The sequence below is a fragment of the Calypte anna genome, chromosome 17 (assembly GCF_003957555.1).
Source record: "Calypte anna isolate BGI_N300 chromosome 17, bCalAnn1_v1.p, whole genome shotgun sequence".
Lineage (NCBI taxonomy): Eukaryota > Metazoa > Chordata > Aves > Apodiformes > Trochilidae > Calypte > Calypte anna.
In genome coordinates this window covers 7324930-7343843 of record NC_044262.1, presented here as the reverse complement: position 1 = coordinate 7343843, position 18914 = coordinate 7324930, and the positions used below count along the sequence as shown (strand labels likewise).

The 18914-nt window shown below is 39.9% G+C and overlaps 1 protein-coding gene across 3 annotated transcripts in view; it reads right to left on the bottom strand.

Annotated features, from left to right (window-relative positions):
- Positions 1-7544: 7544 nt before the first annotated feature.
- The window catches only part of STRBP (spermatid perinuclear RNA binding protein), a 46717-nt gene continuing 35347 nt past the window's right edge, over positions 7545-18914 (bottom strand). For 2 of the 3 annotated variants that reach the window (XM_030460970.1, XM_030460971.1), the window contains exons 11-18: positions 18205-18297; positions 17164-17363; positions 15311-15469; positions 13926-14060; positions 13051-13191; positions 12481-12604; positions 10568-10612; positions 7545-7988 (exon numbers count right to left, since the gene is read on the bottom strand). In XM_030460970.1, the coding sequence (XP_030316830.1) occupies positions 7912-7988; positions 10568-10612; positions 12481-12604; positions 13051-13191; positions 13926-14060; positions 15311-15469; positions 17164-17363; positions 18205-18297 (974 nt within the window). In that variant the 3' untranslated portion in view covers positions 7545-7911. Of the gene's footprint in view, positions 7989-10472; positions 10613-12480; positions 12605-13050; positions 13192-13925; positions 14061-15310; positions 15470-17163; positions 17364-18204; positions 18298-18914 lie in introns of those variants that run through there. The other variant, XM_030460969.1, reaches the window with a different exon arrangement.

The following is an 18914-nucleotide window of genomic DNA, read 5'->3' as shown; positions in this document are numbered from 1 at the left end:
TGGCTAGTGGCAAGACATTCCAACACTGAATGATCATATCCTAGCCTACCAAGCCAAAGAGGGAAACTTGCAATTTTGTCTTAAGACTGGAATGTTATATTGTCAACTCACTCTTCACTTGCACAGTTGTGGAGAGGTGTTCAGGAATCCCACCTCTAGGCTCTCAGAAGTACAGATTCAGAATTACAAATGAAGCAGGGGATGTTTTCTTTCAGGGGACTGGTGTCTGAAAAGACAGGGACTGCCAGGCTTGCTCTCCAAGGACACTGCTGGGAGAGAATTAGAGCTCACATTTATTGCTATCATGCAGTTTGAGAAGTGCCAAGAGATGATGTCCTATAGTTGAACAGCCAACAGACAGGAATTTTTTTTCATAGACCACTTGAAAAATCCTCCTGTCACTCTCTTCATTTGCTGCTTCTTCAGAACTTGAGGAACTTGTGGACTGGGAAATTTTCTTTATCTGTATTCTCTCTATGTATTCTCTCAATGAAAGCAAAAAGCTTCAAATAATTTTAGATTTGTGCACTTTTCCCTGAGTAAATTCTTTCAATGGCTAAAGGGCACAGTCTTTTACTGAGTAAGACATGCTTTAAATCTTTTTTCCTCCAGAAGGCAGGTGTTTTCAAAGGAAGAATACTAGTCTCCAGAGGTCAGAGATGCCAGGGTAGTTTTCTAAGATCTTTGCAAATGAGTAGAAATAGTCTCCTGACACATAGATAAGTTGAGATATGTGTAGGAGAGCTTGTTTCTCTGAAGCTCTTCATAGGCTGATTAACAGTTTTTAAGAACTGAAAAACTTCTGTGTTAGAATTCCAAAATGTGAGAGAATCAGTTATTTACTGGGATGATAGGTGATCAGAAAAGGCAGGAAAGGATGACAGAATTCACAAAAGCAAAGGTATTTAACTGCAGTCAAAGTCTACAGCATGTTGAGGGAGCCATGACAATTGCTGAATCATCTAATTAACTCACATTGGCTACATGACAGCAAATTAGACAGATTAGGCACCAGCTACCCGGGCACTAAATTGTTTTTGTGAGGGTTGGATTTGTGCACTGTGGCCAACAGAAATTGCTTGGGCAATAGTGGCTGCATGTTACACATTCCCTTCTTGAGTATAGGCTGGCCTTCCTCCATCCAAGTGGCACAAAGCCCAGGAATAAGGTCACCATGTTCCAACTCCTGAAGCTTTGGTTAAAGAAGACAGCAAGCACTGGCAGAGAGAGGACATGATGGCAGGAAGCATCACGTCCCATGCTTTCAGCTGGCCAAGCTCTGCAAAGCAATCTGGTTGCCTTAAAACCTTGTCTAGATAGAACATACCTGGAAAAATCTCATATGGCTGGCAAAGTAGGATTGAAGTCATACTTCATTAAATGCTTGACATCCTCAAAATTCACAGCTCTGTGTCTGGGAAAATGGCAAGCATTCCAGCTGCCACTCACCCATCAGGAAGGAAAATCCTGAGGTATGGTTGGCAGTACAAAGTACTTAAAGGTTTCCCTCTGCACAGATTGCTGTTTGAAACTCGAGTTGTGTGACCATTGGAGCTGGTGAAATGGAGGTGCCACCTCCTTGCAGAGCTGTGCACTTTTGGAGAGGAGCTACCAGCTAATTTGTATCGTATGTATGGTAACACCAGGTGTCTCCTGAAGTCATGTGCTCAGAAATTTCTGGTAGAAAGGGAAAGCGAGTACCTGCCTGATGGTGCAGGAGAAGCTAGAGGCAAACAGATCCTGTTAGGAGTATATTGGAACAGTCTGTATTTTCTCCCCACTCTGTACATGGCCTCACTTTCCTCAGTGTTAGCAGAGCAGACTGCTGAAGCTGACAGTTTTTCTTCCAAAGTCAATGGTAATACTATCCACCTCCAATACAGATAACACATTAAACAGACCCATTCTTTATTGTAAAGCTCTGGCTTCTTTTAATCCCTTTAAGTGCCAGACACCATCTCCAAAAATACACACTATCAGCTGGTTAGCTAAAACTGGAGTTAAGGTGGGTAGTGTACAGGCACAGACTTTCCCTGGAATCCTATTTTTATATGTACTCACTGGAAGGAACTTTTTCAGAATTCTTTTCCATGAACCAGAAATTCAAACTCTAACATTCCTGCTTCACTGAAGAGGTACTACAAACTAGGCAACAATACTAGCAGCTGCACAAAGCAGCTGGACAATTCAGTTGCTCTAGACAATCTTGCATCTGAGGATCTTGCCACTGGGTCCAAGTGGCTGCAAACCCCCAAATTTAAGAGACAAGTATTCTGCATGTCAGGAAATGGTGTCTGTTGAACTGAGAAGGGGTGCAGGAAAGGCAAGGGCACAAATTTCAGCTATGAGTACTTGCATTGCAAACAAAAATGCAGTAGAGAAATTTAGTATCTTTTACAGAAGATCCAACAAAGAGAAAATTAAAAGAAACAGAAGACTGGAGGAATGCTTAGGATTGCAAGAGTTGAAAGGGAAATGGAAATTCACAGTAAAAGCTGTTCTGATGGAAACCAATACACATGGATTAAGCTGCCAAGTACAGGCCACAAGGAAACAGATCAAATAGGAGTCAGCAAGACATTTTATTAATCAGTTCTTGAACTAAACAGTGCTTGTGAGAATGACATCAGTAAAGCCTAGGAAAGGAATACTCAAGGTCTTTATAATGCACCTTGATGCATACAAACTCCTGTCTTTGGAAAGAAAGGGAGCAGCCTGCTGCTCCAGGACTGCTTAGCCTGACAGGCTGAAAGAGTGAACTGAATTTTAAGTGAGCTTCAGACCAAGCCCCAGGTTTGCACCTTGAAGATAACAGCAGATGAAACCCTGCACCACCGAATGGGAAGGACATTCTGATGGTCATCAATTGTACCTGCAAATGTAATCAAATGGTTATGTGCTTTCATGGGCAAGTCACTGCTACACTTCCTTCAGCTCATTTCCCCAGGGGCACATATATAGGCCACTTGCAAGATCAGCTTTCTGCCAACTGTAGTAGCAAAGCTATCTAGCAGCTATTTTTCTAGATGAGCCTATGTATTCTGTCCATACATATCCTGACTTGTGGGTAACTTACACACGCAGTTATTTACTGAATTTGGTGTTTTCAGTATTGAAATGAAATATAGTCTGGTATTGCTGTTATATTTTGATGCAAAACAACAAGCTTTGGGCCTGACACACTACTACATATTCCATACCGAGTGTTTTCCTGTTTCAAATCAGTATAAACTGTGATCAGTAAAGGTTTTTTATGCTTTCATCTCTGTATTGAGACCCTAAAATGATAATACATCACCAGCTCCCCTCCCCCCCCCTTTTTTTAACCATTTTTATATAAAAAGAGTTGTTTCCAGCAACTTCAAGTACTGCATGTACTGCAGTTGTGCAGTACTGTACTATGCAACTTTGCATAATGCAAGGTTATAGAAAGGCAAATTAAAAAAACCTCTAGTATTTTAAAACTACACATATCATGTGCACCATACAGGTCATAATCTAAAACCATATTAATCCAAGTAAAATATTGGTTACAACATTTGCTTTAGAACTGAAAAAATGATTTATGGATGGCTGTATCCTAATTTCTAGCTTTAGAAAACCACAGCTAAGCAAATTATTCATGCAGTTAAATCACTGCCTGCCTTCCTCTCCTCCCACTGCATCCTCAAGAGGAAAGCAAACCTGGCTTGTTTCATGAATTAATTTGGCCTAATATAATTTGATCTCTGCAGATTTTAACTGTAATATCATCAAAGCCTTTTATTCTTCATTTGGAGCTTAGCTTTAATAGTTTAGGGAAATAATTTCTCTCTGTACTAGTTAGATAATATCACACATTCTACTTCCCATTTTTATTCCACGTACCTATACCCATGGTCTGGCTCTCAGTGCAGGCAGACCCTGGCCGTGGCTTTGGTACCTGCCCAAGGAATGCAAGGAACACAGTGCCTGACACAGAGCAGTATCAGTACAGCTTTTTATGCTACACAAGAAAAATTACTTGAAGGAAAACAGTCTGTTGATAAAACCAAACAATTTTCTTAAAGTGTTTAGTAATAATTTTTTTTTTAACTGGAACTGGTGTATTTGAATTGGCCTTAAAAAATACAAAGTTGGAATTTAATCCCATGTATTACCTTTTTAAACATTTAGTTAAACAAGACATAATAAAAACGTGCCATATACAAGATTGTCACAGGTATATGAGATTTTTAGAAAAAAAGCAATAAAAATATTCTTTAAGCTGAAAATAAAATTTCTTACCTTTTATATCACGATCTCAGCTTACAGTCACTACATTTCTGCTTATTTTATACAAGTGCATATGGCTATGAAGGTCCGGAGAGAATGAGAATAAAGTGGTATTAACCTGCTGAAAACTGCTTTAAAAGTCTTAAGCTGCAACATATAGATGTTCCAATACCATTAAAAAGAACATTCACCTTTCAGTTATTGCTGATTGCTGATTCACAATCTCAAAATATCAACATACAAATATTTAAGAGGAAAAAAAACCTCAGTAAATTTAGAGCAGCAAAGATTTTTTAATTGGATGTTTACCAAATTCTGCTCTGCCATCATTTGGTGATGATTTTGAGACACAAAAGCAATCCATTTGAAAGTCAAATTCAGGCCTACCCTTTTTGTGCCTCACATTAATGATGTGGGAAAGAGACAGAGAGAGAGAGAGAGAATATATCATTTAGTTAGATTTAGGAAAAAAATTTTTTTTTTTCTCCTGCCTTTTTGCTACATTTCATGTCTGCTGACATGCACAATGGCACAAAGCAATACTGCTTCATGAGTGACCATTGCAAGTCTGTGTAGCAATTTTCATAGGAAACATGCAAATACATTCATAGTATTAAAATTCTGAAGTACTTCAATAATGAAAGGAAACACAGGATTCACTGCATAAAGCAGGCACTCTGCTCAATTTTGTTTCTTGTTTTGGTGTTTCTTTCCCCCCCTCCCAACACACCAGTCTTTCCCTTCTAGTGTAAAGAAATAACCACCAGAAGTATATACACATCTATTGCTATGTACCCAAAGAAAGGACTGTGGCTTGGAGTAAGTATTGCTTTTCGTTAAATGGAACAAAGTTCAAGAAGTGAGAAAAACACTTTAAAAAAAAAAAAAAAAAAAAAAGGAAAAAAAGCTCAAATTCTATGTCTGAAGTTGAGAAACCTCAAAACAAGCCACGTTTGTTCTTGCTTTTAAGACATGTACAAAATGCCATTTCGAGCCACACAACCTGATGGTTCTAGAAGTCAGAGAAGAAATCTTGAGGGCCCAAGTGAATAATAAAAGGTGCGATGCTGAGAGGCTGGCAATAGGGACTGTCAATGAAAAAACCACCTACAGTGGGAAAAGAGCAGAGAAGCAAAAACCTCATGTTAATGTCAGAGACTGAAGCTAAAGCTCCATTTAAATTTCTCTGCTCTTTCAGCTGCAAGTGGAATTTTCATTGTAAAACGGGCACTTTTTGATTCTTTGAAGGTATTGAAACATCTAACACTTCCAAGGTTACCACTTTCTAAACAAAGAACTGACAGCTCATTCATATTTTCAGTAAAGCAGAGAAATGTAAAATATGCAGCAAGGGGGCAAATTTACAATGTGGTTAGTAACTCCCAACAAATGACAAAAAAATAAAAAATGACTTCTGTAAATCATCTGAAATGACTGCCATCATGTTGGAAAAGAGCATAGCGCCCTCCTTATTTTTGAAATAAGAAGAAGTTTACAAATGTTTAAAGTATAGAATTGATTCAGAGAATGTTTTGTTTGAAATTTACAAAGCTGGGGATTAAAAAACAAAAAAAAAGGAAACTACCAACAGTTGCCAATCAGGGGAACTCCAAAGGAGAAGGGGGGCAAAAAAAATGTGTGTGGAGGAAAGATTCCTTTAATGAATATTTGATTAACAAAAATGGGCTTTCATCAGCCATGCTTTTTCTGCTCCGTGATGGCTTCCTTTCATCCATAGGCCAGCAAAATGTATCAGTGATTGATGAGCACCACTCAATTTGACTGCATCCCCAAGACCCTGCTCTTTAGCTCAACACTAACTCCTGGATGATAACAGCAGGCTCGCCACTACTTGTCATTAGAGCCAGATTTTATTAAAGTACCACCAACACCAAACGAAAGCGAGAGGTATGGCAGAAGAAAAACCATTTCAGCTCTGAACACATTCCTAAGCACAAATACTTAGCTTAAGAATAACAGCTGCAGTTAATTCCAAGGAAAGCAGCTTGTTACATAAGCCACCCCTGATTATGCTTTTCTAATATTGCTTTCCCTAGAATGGGGGGCACGGGGGAGGAGGAACTTTACATTGCTTTAAGCACCATTTTTACACCCTCTTCATATATAAACCTCCCCCACCTCAGCAGCAGAGTCTGTTGGAGAACAGAGCATGTAAAGACAATCTTTAAAAAGCATCAACTAAAGCAAACCTACTGAAAAGCTATGGGGGAGGTCTGAGCAAAGAAGTTCAGCCAACAATGCTGCTTATTTTGTGGGGTGATACCTTAATAAAGACCACTTGAATCCCTCCTTAGAGCCCACAGCAGTTTTGTGCAGAAATCTACAAGACATGAAGGCAACGCAGCACTGGGGCCTGTCCTGGAATCCCAGGCAGGAGCACACACTGCTCATTGGAAAGAGGATTCTTTCAGTTTGAGCACCAACTCTAAAGTACTGGCCTATGGCTGAAGTGTGTCACTTTTCACAGCAGCACTCAACAAGAACTGGGACAATTAAATAGCAAGTTTTCATGGGGACCTTGTTGCTGCTTTAGATTCTTACAAATGTAAGGGGGAAAAAGGAGAACCCTTTGTTTTAATATATGATTGACAACTAAAATGCTTTCTGTAGAAATGGTGGATGGAAAATCAAGGGTGGGCAGACAGTCTTAAAAGTGAAGAAGGCCACAAGAACAAGTGCAATTTTTTTTTCTTTTTTTCTTTTTGTAAAAACAAAAGGAAGGAAAACAAACAGCTTTTTAGCTCTAAAGAACCTGATTGTAACACTATTGTTGTCCTTTCTCTGGGCAATACAGACTTCACTGTGTATCCCTATAGCTACAGAACAAGAGTCCTTCTGTGGGAACTTCCTTTGTTTAATACTTGTTTCACAGAATGTAACCTAACACAGAGAGACAGCCTAAGATTAATTCCTTTTGTTTTGCTTGTTTTTCAGTATTTTGTGTACAAGTGAACAGCTTTCTTGGACAATTAACTGTGTCTAAAATCACAGTTACAGTATGCTGATCTGAGAGATTATAAGGAAACTCAGGTACTGTTGTTCCACTATAAAAAATAAGATAAAACAATATTTTAACCCATATTTTACTAAGTTTGTTACACACCATAATATTTACAAAGTTAAATGTTAACTGTAAAATTTCTACTGTGTGGGTTGGGGTTTTTTATTTCTTACTTTTTAAAGAACTATGCCCTGCATTTAATAACCCTACAACAAGTACAGGTCAATTACTGAATCTGTGTGACTGCATTAGGAAACAGGCAGTACTCTTGTGTTACAACAAAACAGTTTATTTGTGATCAGTGTTTTATATTCTATACATCCTTCACAAATTTAATTTTACATAATCGGATACTTCATTTAAAACGTAAGATTTAAGCTTCTAGTTCTTCCCTATAACAGAAGGCTGGTATAAGTTATTTGAAAATGAGGTAACATTTCACAGAACATTGTTTTCAAGTTTTAGAGAACTAAATTTGCATTTTGTTAAAATCAAAAAGTAGGAAAAAGATGTTTCTTTACAAATGACTTTGCTCAAGTATGTGTTCAAAGAAAACAGGATAAAAAGGCTTTTTTTCTTCTAACATTCTGTACTGTACTGTTGTTCAATCAATTGGAATTAGCTTCTGCCATTTGCTAAAAGAATGAGTAGTGGGGAACAGGATAAGTTGGGAATTTCATAACTGGTAACAGAACCATTCTCTTGGGTAAACCTACAGAGAGAAGAAAGGGAGAGGACTCCAAATAAGTTCAGTGATCCAAGAAAGTCAGATAAGAGCTTACAGTACTGTTCTCATTAACCTTTTCCAGATCAGTCAATGTGATTTTAGGGTGCAGAGTCCCATAAACACTTCAACACTTCTCACTATTTTAAGCAGATGGTTAGCTTAAGATTTGCTGTTATTTTTGTCTTGGTGTTTGGTATAATTAAAGTAAGCAATATTCTCAAAAGCAGAGTGTGCGTTAGGACTTGAAGCTCTACTTCATAAGCTTTATAATAATGTATCTCTACTGTCTTCTTCTACATTCTGAGTTAATTTCACAGACCAGTTACAACTGCAGATACTCTATACAGGCACTGCTGTGCATAAAAGAGAACTCGTGGGGAAATTGTTCAGCAGTTTTGATAAGGATCTGGGTAGGTCAGACAAAAATCAAGCACCTACAGAAAATTCTGCATCTGCTTCATTATTCTGCATTTCCTCTCCTGTACTGAAGGCAAATCTGAAAAGATAATAGCTGCCTGATTTAATTATCATTATGAGTTCTTGTGGCCTCACAAACTTCTGCACAATTAAATGTTTGTTTGTTTGTTTTTTAATCATGCCTATTTAAATTCTAGTATTTAACCTAAGTATCCATTTAGAAATCACAAAGCAGCAACAGCAGGTATTCCAGAGCACCAGATGATCAAAGTGAAGTTTCCCAACATGCAACAGCTTACAGAGGCAAAGAGACATGTTTACCTTACAGCCAAAAAGCATTATCCCAGTACTTTGCATCACAATTATAAGACATTAAAACCAGAAACTCTTTATGTGAAAAATGGGGGCATTCAATTCCACAAGGCTTTGAACTCAGTGATATGTCACATAGACACAGCAAAGTGATTAAAATCCAGCTCCCAAAATAGGCATAATGAGAAAAAACACTACAGAAGTAATGAATGAAGAAGCAATTAAAGCTGCAAGGAGAGTTGGTAACAACTGTATTCTTTTCTTTCAGAGGAAGGATTCCTCTTATGTCACTGTGTCCCCCTCCTTGTAAAAATCCACACATACAGATACCACTCATCCCAGCTACAGTCTGTGAATATTGCTTGGAAAGAACCAGAAGGATTTTTTAAAAATCCATGCCATGAAGTAAGCTCTAAACTGAACTTCATTTCTCCTTGAGAAAACATATAGCTGTTGCTTGTGTAATGCAGCAGAAGAGCCAGCACACAGAGTACACTCCATGCTGTCAGCTGTCCTTCTGCCAGAGCACTTGGCCAGGCCATGGGACAGGAGCTCTGTGACTGGAGAGGTTTGTCAAGGGAGAATTCCACAGTGTAGTGCAGCCCATGGGCCCATCCTCCTTGCCTTTCCCCTGCTAGAGTGGGGAACAGGACTAGCTGGTATTAGGCAAGCAAAGCAAACATTTTCAGTAAAGCAGCAGCATTCTTCCACTGCTAATAGCTCATACTTCTAAAAGAAAGTAATGAAGTAGATGTTTAAAAATATTATTAACTTTTATAATGCTGTCAGGAGAGTTGGTATTGCCCAAGCTATGCAAATTTCAGAGAAACAAGTAATAAAAATGCTACAAAAGCTAGAAAATAAATAACAAATTGCAGGCTGTTTCCCACATGAAAAACTGCAGGTCTTGAAATGTACTCAGCATGTCACCCGAGTCACACGCTTCCACACAGTCCCTGGGACAGGAGAGGACCAGAGGACTGGTTCTGGTGGGCTCACTTTGTGTGTGCCAGGACATATCACTGACTCCAAACTGCTTTGCTCCCATTGCCACATAAACCTCATTCAAAGTAACCAAAAGGGCCGGTTAGAGGTGTGCATTGTTAGTCTAGCATAAAAAAGCCAGTGGGTAGGGAGAAGCTGAGTTAAGAAAAACCCTTCCATCATAGCTTTCTGATTCTTAGTTCATTTTACCATCTTGGTGAACCCAGTGCTTTGCCAGCCTTGTCTCACTGTGTTTCTTGGTAAAAAGCATTGTGGTGAATTACCATGTCCTGGCTTCCTTGAAATCTGATTGCTGACCCTCTAAACTACACAAAATCCCTTCTGCTTGCCCAAGCAGTGGTGGTTTAGCCCGTGGGGGGTGTGGGGCATGTATATGCACAGAGAATTTTACTGTACTGGAGATCTGACAGAGTTGACAGCATTGAGGAAGCTTTGTCCACGAGCCACTAAGGCTTGGAGACAAATATTTTGCCAGTGTTACTGTAATGTAATGCCAGTCAGATAAATATTGGTCAGAGATAGTGAAATAGGCCCTTCGGTAGTCTTTGAATGGAGCACAGATTGGCTGTAAAAAGGAAGACTTGAGGTCAGTTTCAGTATGAGAGGGAACAGGCAATTAGAACAAGCAGTCCTTCCACAGATCAGGCAAAGCATAGGCAAAAAAGCTACTCCAACCAAAAAAGAACCACAAGGTTATGGCATAAAAGTGTTGTTGTTGTCATGGTTTAAGAGCTTTCATCTCTTTGAGTTTCTCCTTGGACTGCCACATTTGGACTGCCACAACAGTTTGTATATCAATTCTAATTTGATAATTATTGGGCTATACATACCGTAAGCTGGTGCAGCTGTACTGTACCCATATGGTGCTCCATAGCCTGCAATATGAACAGATAAGGGATGGGTTTCATTTCCGGCAGCATCCAGAGACTGTGTTTGCATGTCATGCACTCCTTCTGGTACATGAAGCAGGACCATAGGAAAACCAAACACACTGATACATCCAAATATTGCTACAACCACTAAAATCCCTCTCCCTGGCAGCTTGAAGAACATGCTACCTACCAACTTTCTTATATCTCAGCATCAAAGAGTTAAATGCCATAGTACATTTTATTTGAGCTGAAGTTCTCAAGTCTGTACAGTCAGAGCAGGGAGTTAGCATCATCCAGACATTTGCTTATGTTTTTCCTAAAATACAAATACAGTCTAATGCAGAGAGCACCCATCTTCTAAGTCACCACCATAAAGAGGGGAGTGCTAGATGCCTCTGGCAGATCCCACCATCATCACCAGTAAAGCTCCTGTGAATTCTGCTTTCTCTGCCATTTATAACAGATGAAAAAAGGTTTCACAAAGGACATCTGAACACCTAGAGACACACAGAGAACAGATCTTTTTTCCCCCCAAACCTAAGCATGACTGTGGAGTGAGACAAAAAACAACAGTGGTAACACCAGTTTTCCTTACATCTCACTGATTCTTGAAGGATTTACAGTTTTTTTCCCTGGTGGGATCACTTTTGTCCATCAGTAAAAGCAAGAGATTTCTGAGAAAAGCAGGGGATGAAGAGAAATAATCTTCGAATGCCAAAGCAAATATAAATTCAACTACTACAGCAACTGGGAAATTAAACCTCTTTCTGGAGTAATTCCATGCTGGCAGGAAGCATGCCCCTGGCAGGTTAAAGTGTCTCATAAATGATTCCTCAGGCAGAAAGACAGTTCCAAAAACAATGTTAATAACCATTAAAAATTAATTACTGTTTTTTAATATTTATAATTACATCAACATACTGGAACAATGAGTATGACATGCTGTTGACTATGCCAGGAAGCAAGTCTACCAAAGAACAGGGCTGTGCTGCTACCATGTGTGAACTGCTCAAGGGTCTAATTAGAGTTTATGCTGTAATCTGAAAACCTGAGCATGAGGAATGTAACTTTAATTTTTTTGAAGCTATTTGATTTGCTTTGAGTAAGGAATCCCCAGAATTTCATTCTCACAAATTTGTAATTCTTAATCCAAGTGAAAACAACACCCCATTTGCCTTTGCATGTCACCTGCAAGCATCAGATATGTTGAGTTATAAACAACAATGCACTTTGAAAGGGGAATGAGAAAGTGAACATTTTGTTAACAGCTTTCTTGCATTTACATCTTAGTACCTTCTGTTCTATGTGCCTGTCATATTAAACCAACACAAAACCCTTCCCCAGAAGGGTTTCAGAAGATGTTTCTGCTAATCAGAACAATGCAGCAGGGTTGATGGATTAGCATCAGCCAGAGGAAAGAGAAATTCTGGGTTTTGGCCACCAAGAGAAGCTACTAATGGATGCTGTGTTCATGTCCACAGCTCTGGAAGTACCACTATGAGGGTTTTGTGGGAAAGCCCCTCCTAATGCTAGAGGGCACATGATCCAGGAGGTTCCTAGCTAGGAAGAGAGTGTGGGGATTTGTGCCATGTCAGTGAACTATAAAGATGGCATGTAATAAAATAATAAAGCCAGGAAATCCATAACTGTATGGTCTGTGCATGCTGAGCTTCCAGTTGTATACTCATAAAGGACAGGTACTGCCAGTTTTCCATCTCTTTGATTTATTCAAAGCCCCATGAATTCTCCTTTATGCTTTGTCTCAGATGATGAAGGCTGAAGAAATAACTTGCACAGGTGACTGACATATGTGGAAGAGAACACCCCAGCAGACAAGAATGAAACTATGAGCTACAGGTGTTGTGCCTTACCTGGTGTTATGTATCCTGTAGCAGCAGCTGCCCCAACAAAAGCCCCTCGTGTTAAAGCACCTTGGCCTCTGCCTCGAACAGCCCTGACTGCTGCAGAAACAGCTGTATTGACAACACCTTTAGTCTGCCCAGAGCAACAAAAAAACAACAGGCAATCAGAAAGGGAAAGCATTGCTGGAGACACAAAGCCATGTGCATTAAATCATCACCTTTAACATGCTTGATGAGCCCGTCTTGGAGAGGGTGGAATACAGCATGGAGTAGTACTGCTCCAAAGAACTGCATTGCCAGAAACCAAGCCATTTCCTTGGCACTGAGCTTGCTGTACCTTCTCCAGCTAATCAGCAGCTCTCTGTCTCCTTTTCTACTATATTTCCCTCAATATGATTTCAACTTTCAGGTTATATTGTTATACTACAATAATTATTACAGAAGAGTAAAAATAGAAACCTTACATTTGTGCTTACAATAAGAGACTGAAATCACTTGCTTCCTGTAGAAGTTCTGTATCATAAGCCAACACAAAGCTGTGAGAACAGAGCAGTCCAAGAAGGAAATCAGAATTCTTACCTGAGGAAGAATCTTCTTTTTCTTGTTGTTTGCTGCATTAGGCCCAGAAAACAATTTTTCAAGTGCTGCTAGCGCAGCACTTGCTTTTGCTACTTTCTTATTTGGGCCCGCGCCTCTGAACTTCTGCCCATCTACTTCTACCTGAAAATGGAGACATTTTTATGGCTAAGATTCACCCTTAGGAGTCCCATGCTGTACCCACAGTCAGTGATGTGCCACCTATAAAGAACTGAAGTATTAAAAGAAATCCTCAGTGTTTTCTCTGACAAATTTCCATTGCTTCTTGATTATGAAGCTAGTAAAGAATACCCAAGTAATCCTGTGAAGCACTTTATTGCAGACATGAGGAATCTGGAAACTACAAGAGCAGCAGAGAAAGGACCAGCATATCTCTCTGATACTGAATTTATCCAGTATGCTTGAGCATCTATACTGCTATGGAATTTTAGGGTGATTTTAGGAATCACAGAATCAGTTTTGGTTGGAAAAGACCTTTAAGATCCTTGTCCAACTGTTATTGTAGTATACTGCCAAATCCACCACTAAACCATCTCCATGATCACTTGAGGCTCATCGTTCTCAGTGCCTTCCATACCAACATCTTAATTTCTCCTCCTTGTGTCAAGACATGAAGTAGTTTGGGATTTTCACAGTCCAGTTTTAATTCCAATAAATTTTCCTAAAGCATAAAAAGACCTTCCTTTCCCAAGCCTAATCAGCAGCAGCAGTAAGAGGAAAACATGAAAACATTGCCACCACAGATATGCATTGCAAAATGCAAAAAATCTCAAATGTAGCAGCAAGCAGCTCCAGGGACTGAAGCACTATTAATTCAAGCAAGCTGCCCACCAGCTCTGTGCCTCAGCTTCACTCACCTCCATCACAAAGCGCTTGTCATGGCTTCCACCTGTCTCAGAGATGAGCTCGTACTTCAAACCTCTTCTTTTTTCGTTGAGCTCCATCACTGGGTTTTTGCCACTTGCTGTGAGTATAGGACCCTGAGTTCTGACCTAGAGAGACATTGATGGTGTTGCTTTAGAACCTTTCCCTCTTCAAAAGGCAGACAAATATCTACAGCATTGTGGGTTCCAGTGCCAGTTGGAGAATGCCAGGACTATCACTGCCTCAAGCCTCTGCAAGAGCTTCTTCCCAACACGTGCAGCTCAGGCTTCCCAGGAACAGACCTGTCTGGAAGGCAGCACTGCAACAGCAGAGGGAAAGGCTCTTCTCTAAATAGCAGCACAGGGACTAGCAACACTATAAAACAGAAGTCACACCCTCTTTAATTTCTGTTGGTGAGAGCTCCTGTCTTGGTGGCCTGGTTTGATGTCTACAACACTGAATGTTACACCAGCTGCACTTGGAATTACAGCACTGAGCACATCCCAAGCTGAAGCTAAGGCCACAGCGTCAAGTTCCTTGAAATCAAAGGCTTTATCACTGAAAGGAGAGATTAGCCTTCCCAACCTTGCACATATCTCTGCTGCTCCATCTAATTATGTGCTGGCACTGCTGAACTCTGACTGAAGACCTCCCATATCCTGGGTTACACCTTTCAGCAAGGAAGGTAAAGCTGAGAGCCCAGCCCACTGGCCAAGCAGCCTGCATTAATGGTCACTCAGCTATGGATACAAATGACTGATCACTACAGGAGGAAAAGATGATTGAGGGATCAAACCAAAGTTTTCAAAAGGAACTTCTGTGGGATAAATATCAGGAGGCCAAGTACCAGGACCTGCCCTTTGAAAGCCAAGTGCCTCAAAACTGTAAAAATGGCAACCCAGAGTCAAGCAGCTTGGGAAATATCTTCGTCATCTTAAAATCTTGCCCACTTTTATGATCAAATGTAATAAATGTGCATATTAAAGGCAAATCAGCAGGTCAGATTGTTGACTATAAAATAGCCCCATTTTCTTTCCTTGGAAATGTCTCAGTGGAATGAATACATATGTGAATTGCTTGTGATTATGCACTGTCTGGAGATTAATTGGCTTCCAGCTGAATAAATACCTGTTTTAACTTCTTGACAAATACTTGAAGAACAGAACAACTACTTCTATTTACAGCACTAAGCCCCCATACTCCTGAAAGAAAACCAAGGTTTATAACAAAAAAGAAAGCAAAGATATACAATGGGTTATCAGTACAGACCCCAGAGAGCTTGCTGCAGAGCCAAAAAAAAAAAAAAAGAAAAAGAAAGAAAAAAAATCACCAACACACAAAAAGAACCCCAAACCAAGTTTTTTAATACAATACTCACCTCTAGGGTAGCGGAGGTGTCAGCTGTGGAATTTCCAGTATTATTGCTTGAGATTGAAGACACTGTTTCATTTTTACCTTCAGTATCTGATTTTTCATCAGAACTCACACATTCCACATCTGCATCAAAACCAGTCGGGTACCCCATTGCTTGTAAAACCTACAACAAAACCCCATGAAGTGAACTGTAAAATAGGTAGCAGTACAACAGCAAATAAAATTTTACTGATTAAGGTACTACTCATCAATTCTTTGAAATGCATCCTCCACTAGCAAGGCCATCTTCTCTCTTCTCTAACCAGCTACTTAACCTAGTGGTACAAAGCTCAGGCCCAAAAGAACCTGGAAAGAACCTGAAGAGTGGCTGAAAATTTAGTCTGAAGAACCACATTTTAAAAGTTGCTGTGTTCCAACACCAAACTAAGAACTGCAGGTGTAGCTGCAGGCTCAGCTCCCTTATAAATATGATCCATTTGGCTGCCATTTCAGGGCTTTTGAATTTTAGAAACATCAGTTTTAGAAAGTGAAAGGGTCACATTATTCCCTCTCACAAGTCTGGGAAAGCAGGGCCTTAATCTGCAAGGGAAAAAAACAAAAAAAAAGAAAAAGCAGCTCTCTGCTACACCCATTTCCTTTTGGCTTGAATCAGGGACAGTTTGAAGTTTAGCCCAGGATCTATATATGTATAAATTTAGAGAAAACAGAGCTGGGCAGGCACCAGCACATTTCTGGCTGATGCTGAGCAGTTCAAGGCCAGAGAAGTCACAGCTTTTCAGAGCAAGTTTCTTTGGTTGTTTTGTTTTGGTTTTTTGGTGGTTTTTTTTTGTTGTTGTTTTTTTTAAGCAACTGCAGGGAGGGAGGCAAAATAAAAGAATGAGGCAGAAGGTCTGGAAGGACACACATGCAGAGAGCTACTTTTCCTGGAGGAACAACACATTCCCTCAAATACTTCTGGACACTTTGAACTTGAAAGCACACAGGACAATGGGATTTTCAAAACTGAAATCAAAGGAAAGCAGAAAGCTGCCAGATGAAGCTTCTAAAAGGGAAACTCTTGTTCAAAACAAAATGAAGCACAAAATGACAGATAGGCTTGATCCTATCATGAGTGCAGTTCTGTTAAAAGAGGTTCTCTTTCACATTAATTGTCTGTAGGAAACTTTCATTTCTTCCCAGAAACCCAGCAGGATCGATCTGCCTCAGCAGTCTGAAGTGTCCTCATCCAGTACAACAAGGATATTCACAGAGTGCCTTTCAGCCTCTCACTGCTGTACAGACCTAAGCTCTCATGTAGAGTACCTACAAGATGCAACAGCAGGTTGATTGGTCCCTGAACAACACTGGTCCCTTACCAAAAACTTGCCTGGAGACCCCTCATTCATGAGCACTCCTTACCATGGTGCACAAAGGTACTCTTCAGACACTGAGGACACAAACCAACTCCATGTTTCCAGGAGCTCTCAACCCAGGAATGGGCACAAAGAAGGAAGGGGAGAAAGAAGGAGCCACCAACATGCTGTTCTCAAACCAAGAGGAGGAAGGAGCAGAGCAAAACACAACTGAACCCCTCCAGTCCAGAACTTAAGCACCACATTCAGTCCTCTGTCACATGAGCCAACCTGCAGAGCCCCAGCAACTTCTTCCTCCACATTTCCACAGTGTCCCTTTCATCTGTTAGAATAAAACCAGTGGTGCTCTGTCAGCCCTGCCCAGCTGTATTTAGGTACATACCTAGTAGCTCAGTTTCATCTGATTTTTTTTAATTTATTTTGAGGTTCTGTATTACTAGTTCTAATGTTATTTCATACTCTCTGCTCTGATCTGGGGTTAGCAGATTACTCCAGGCTGCCTTACCTTCACTGCCACATGGAGCTTGGCTGTTTTCTTAGAAGGTCCTGATGCTTCATACGTCGTACCATCAACATCTACAGACATTGTGAAGACTGGGGCATGGACTGGACCAGACTGTGACAGCAGCTTATACTGAAGCCCTGGCCTGATTTGGTTCAGCCTCATCAGAGCATTCATGAGATCTATTGCTTTACTGTCTAGTACTAGTACAAGATAGTAGAAAGGGGAGTGGAGAAAGAAAAAAAAAAAAAAAAAAAGAGAAAACAAAAGATGAACAGAAAAATGAAACAGTTTGCATTTCAGTGCTTTCTGTCTGTACAACGGGGCAAAACAAACCCCTCACAGCCTCTCAGAGACTGCAGATAGCTAAAGGCTGTTGTTAAGCCTGTAATAAACCATTCTGCTTTTAGGTAATAACTGTAATAACCCATTTTGATTAACACAGTCTTTAACACAATTCTTGTGCAGCTAGCTATATTACTCCTGGCTGCTATAAAAGGAGTAACAAGTTCCATAGGTAGTGAGGAACCAGATCCAGAACTGGCACCAAATTAGCACGATGCAAATAGCTGCCAGGACTGACTGAGTGCTGAGAGACTCCTGGTCTGTGCACAAATGCAATGTCAATGTTTTGCAGATAAAGCATTTTATTTTTCTTGTGAGACATCTCAAGAAACCAATGGTTACCTCAAGAAGGGGAAGAATGAAAATCGAGCAGACCTTCACACAGTAAAGTCACTGCAGTGTTTTGATAAACCCCACAGTGTGGGACATTATCAATAAAATATTACAGCTACTTGGGCAGCATAAATTTTACTCTGACTTGATGGGTAATCCCATTTAAAAATGCAAATCATTCAGTTAGCAAAACATGTCAGGGGAAATTCAAGTGCACAAGGTTCTGAATGTGGGGTCATAGGGAGAACATTCTTTGTTCCAAAGACTTTTTCCCATGCTATTCCACACCAACACAGAGCAGCTTTTAAACCAGCTTCCCCTGTACAATAGATCCTCAAAATCAGATCAAAGAAATATTGCACTTACTTTTCCTCAGATTACGCTTCATTTTTTTATTCGGATCTTTCTCATCCCCAACACTATCTTCAAATGGTCTCTTAAGAGCAGATGAGCCTGTACCTAGGGTATAAATTTCCTTGTAATATGGATATGCTATTAGAAAAACAAAATTCCATAGCAGGAGTCTGATTAGTCTCATACTGTTCCTTAATGTTTATAATGAAAAGAACTCAACCATGAGTCAAAGCTTTCTTATTGCTCCACGTAAGCCACTGTTAGCTTACAACTCACTGCACCATGCCATGAAAAATCTGTTTCCAATGTCAGATCTGACATAAGCAGTGTAATTCTGCAGTGGTATTTTTTACATCTGGTATAAGTCAAGGGCTGTGACAGTACTGGTTTTACAAAAAATGTACATGGAAATTTGTTCTTATTCGATGTGAATTGTTTTCTAGGAAAAACTTGAATAATTCTCTTTCTGGACACTCATTATAGGCTTTTTGACCAGTTTAAAGTCTCTCCTTCCCCAGCATAGGAATCATAAACATTAGTTTTACTCTTCAGACCCCAACTGACTTTGTGCTTAAAGAAAATCATCAGCTTCACTCTGGCTGTATTGCTGCTCCTCTCAGTCCTTTTAAAAGGACAGAACTTCCCGATTTTCTCCTAAGAGTGAAGTATTATTTATAAAAAACCCACATTTAACACAAAGAAAAGCCCTAGCATAACTTAAA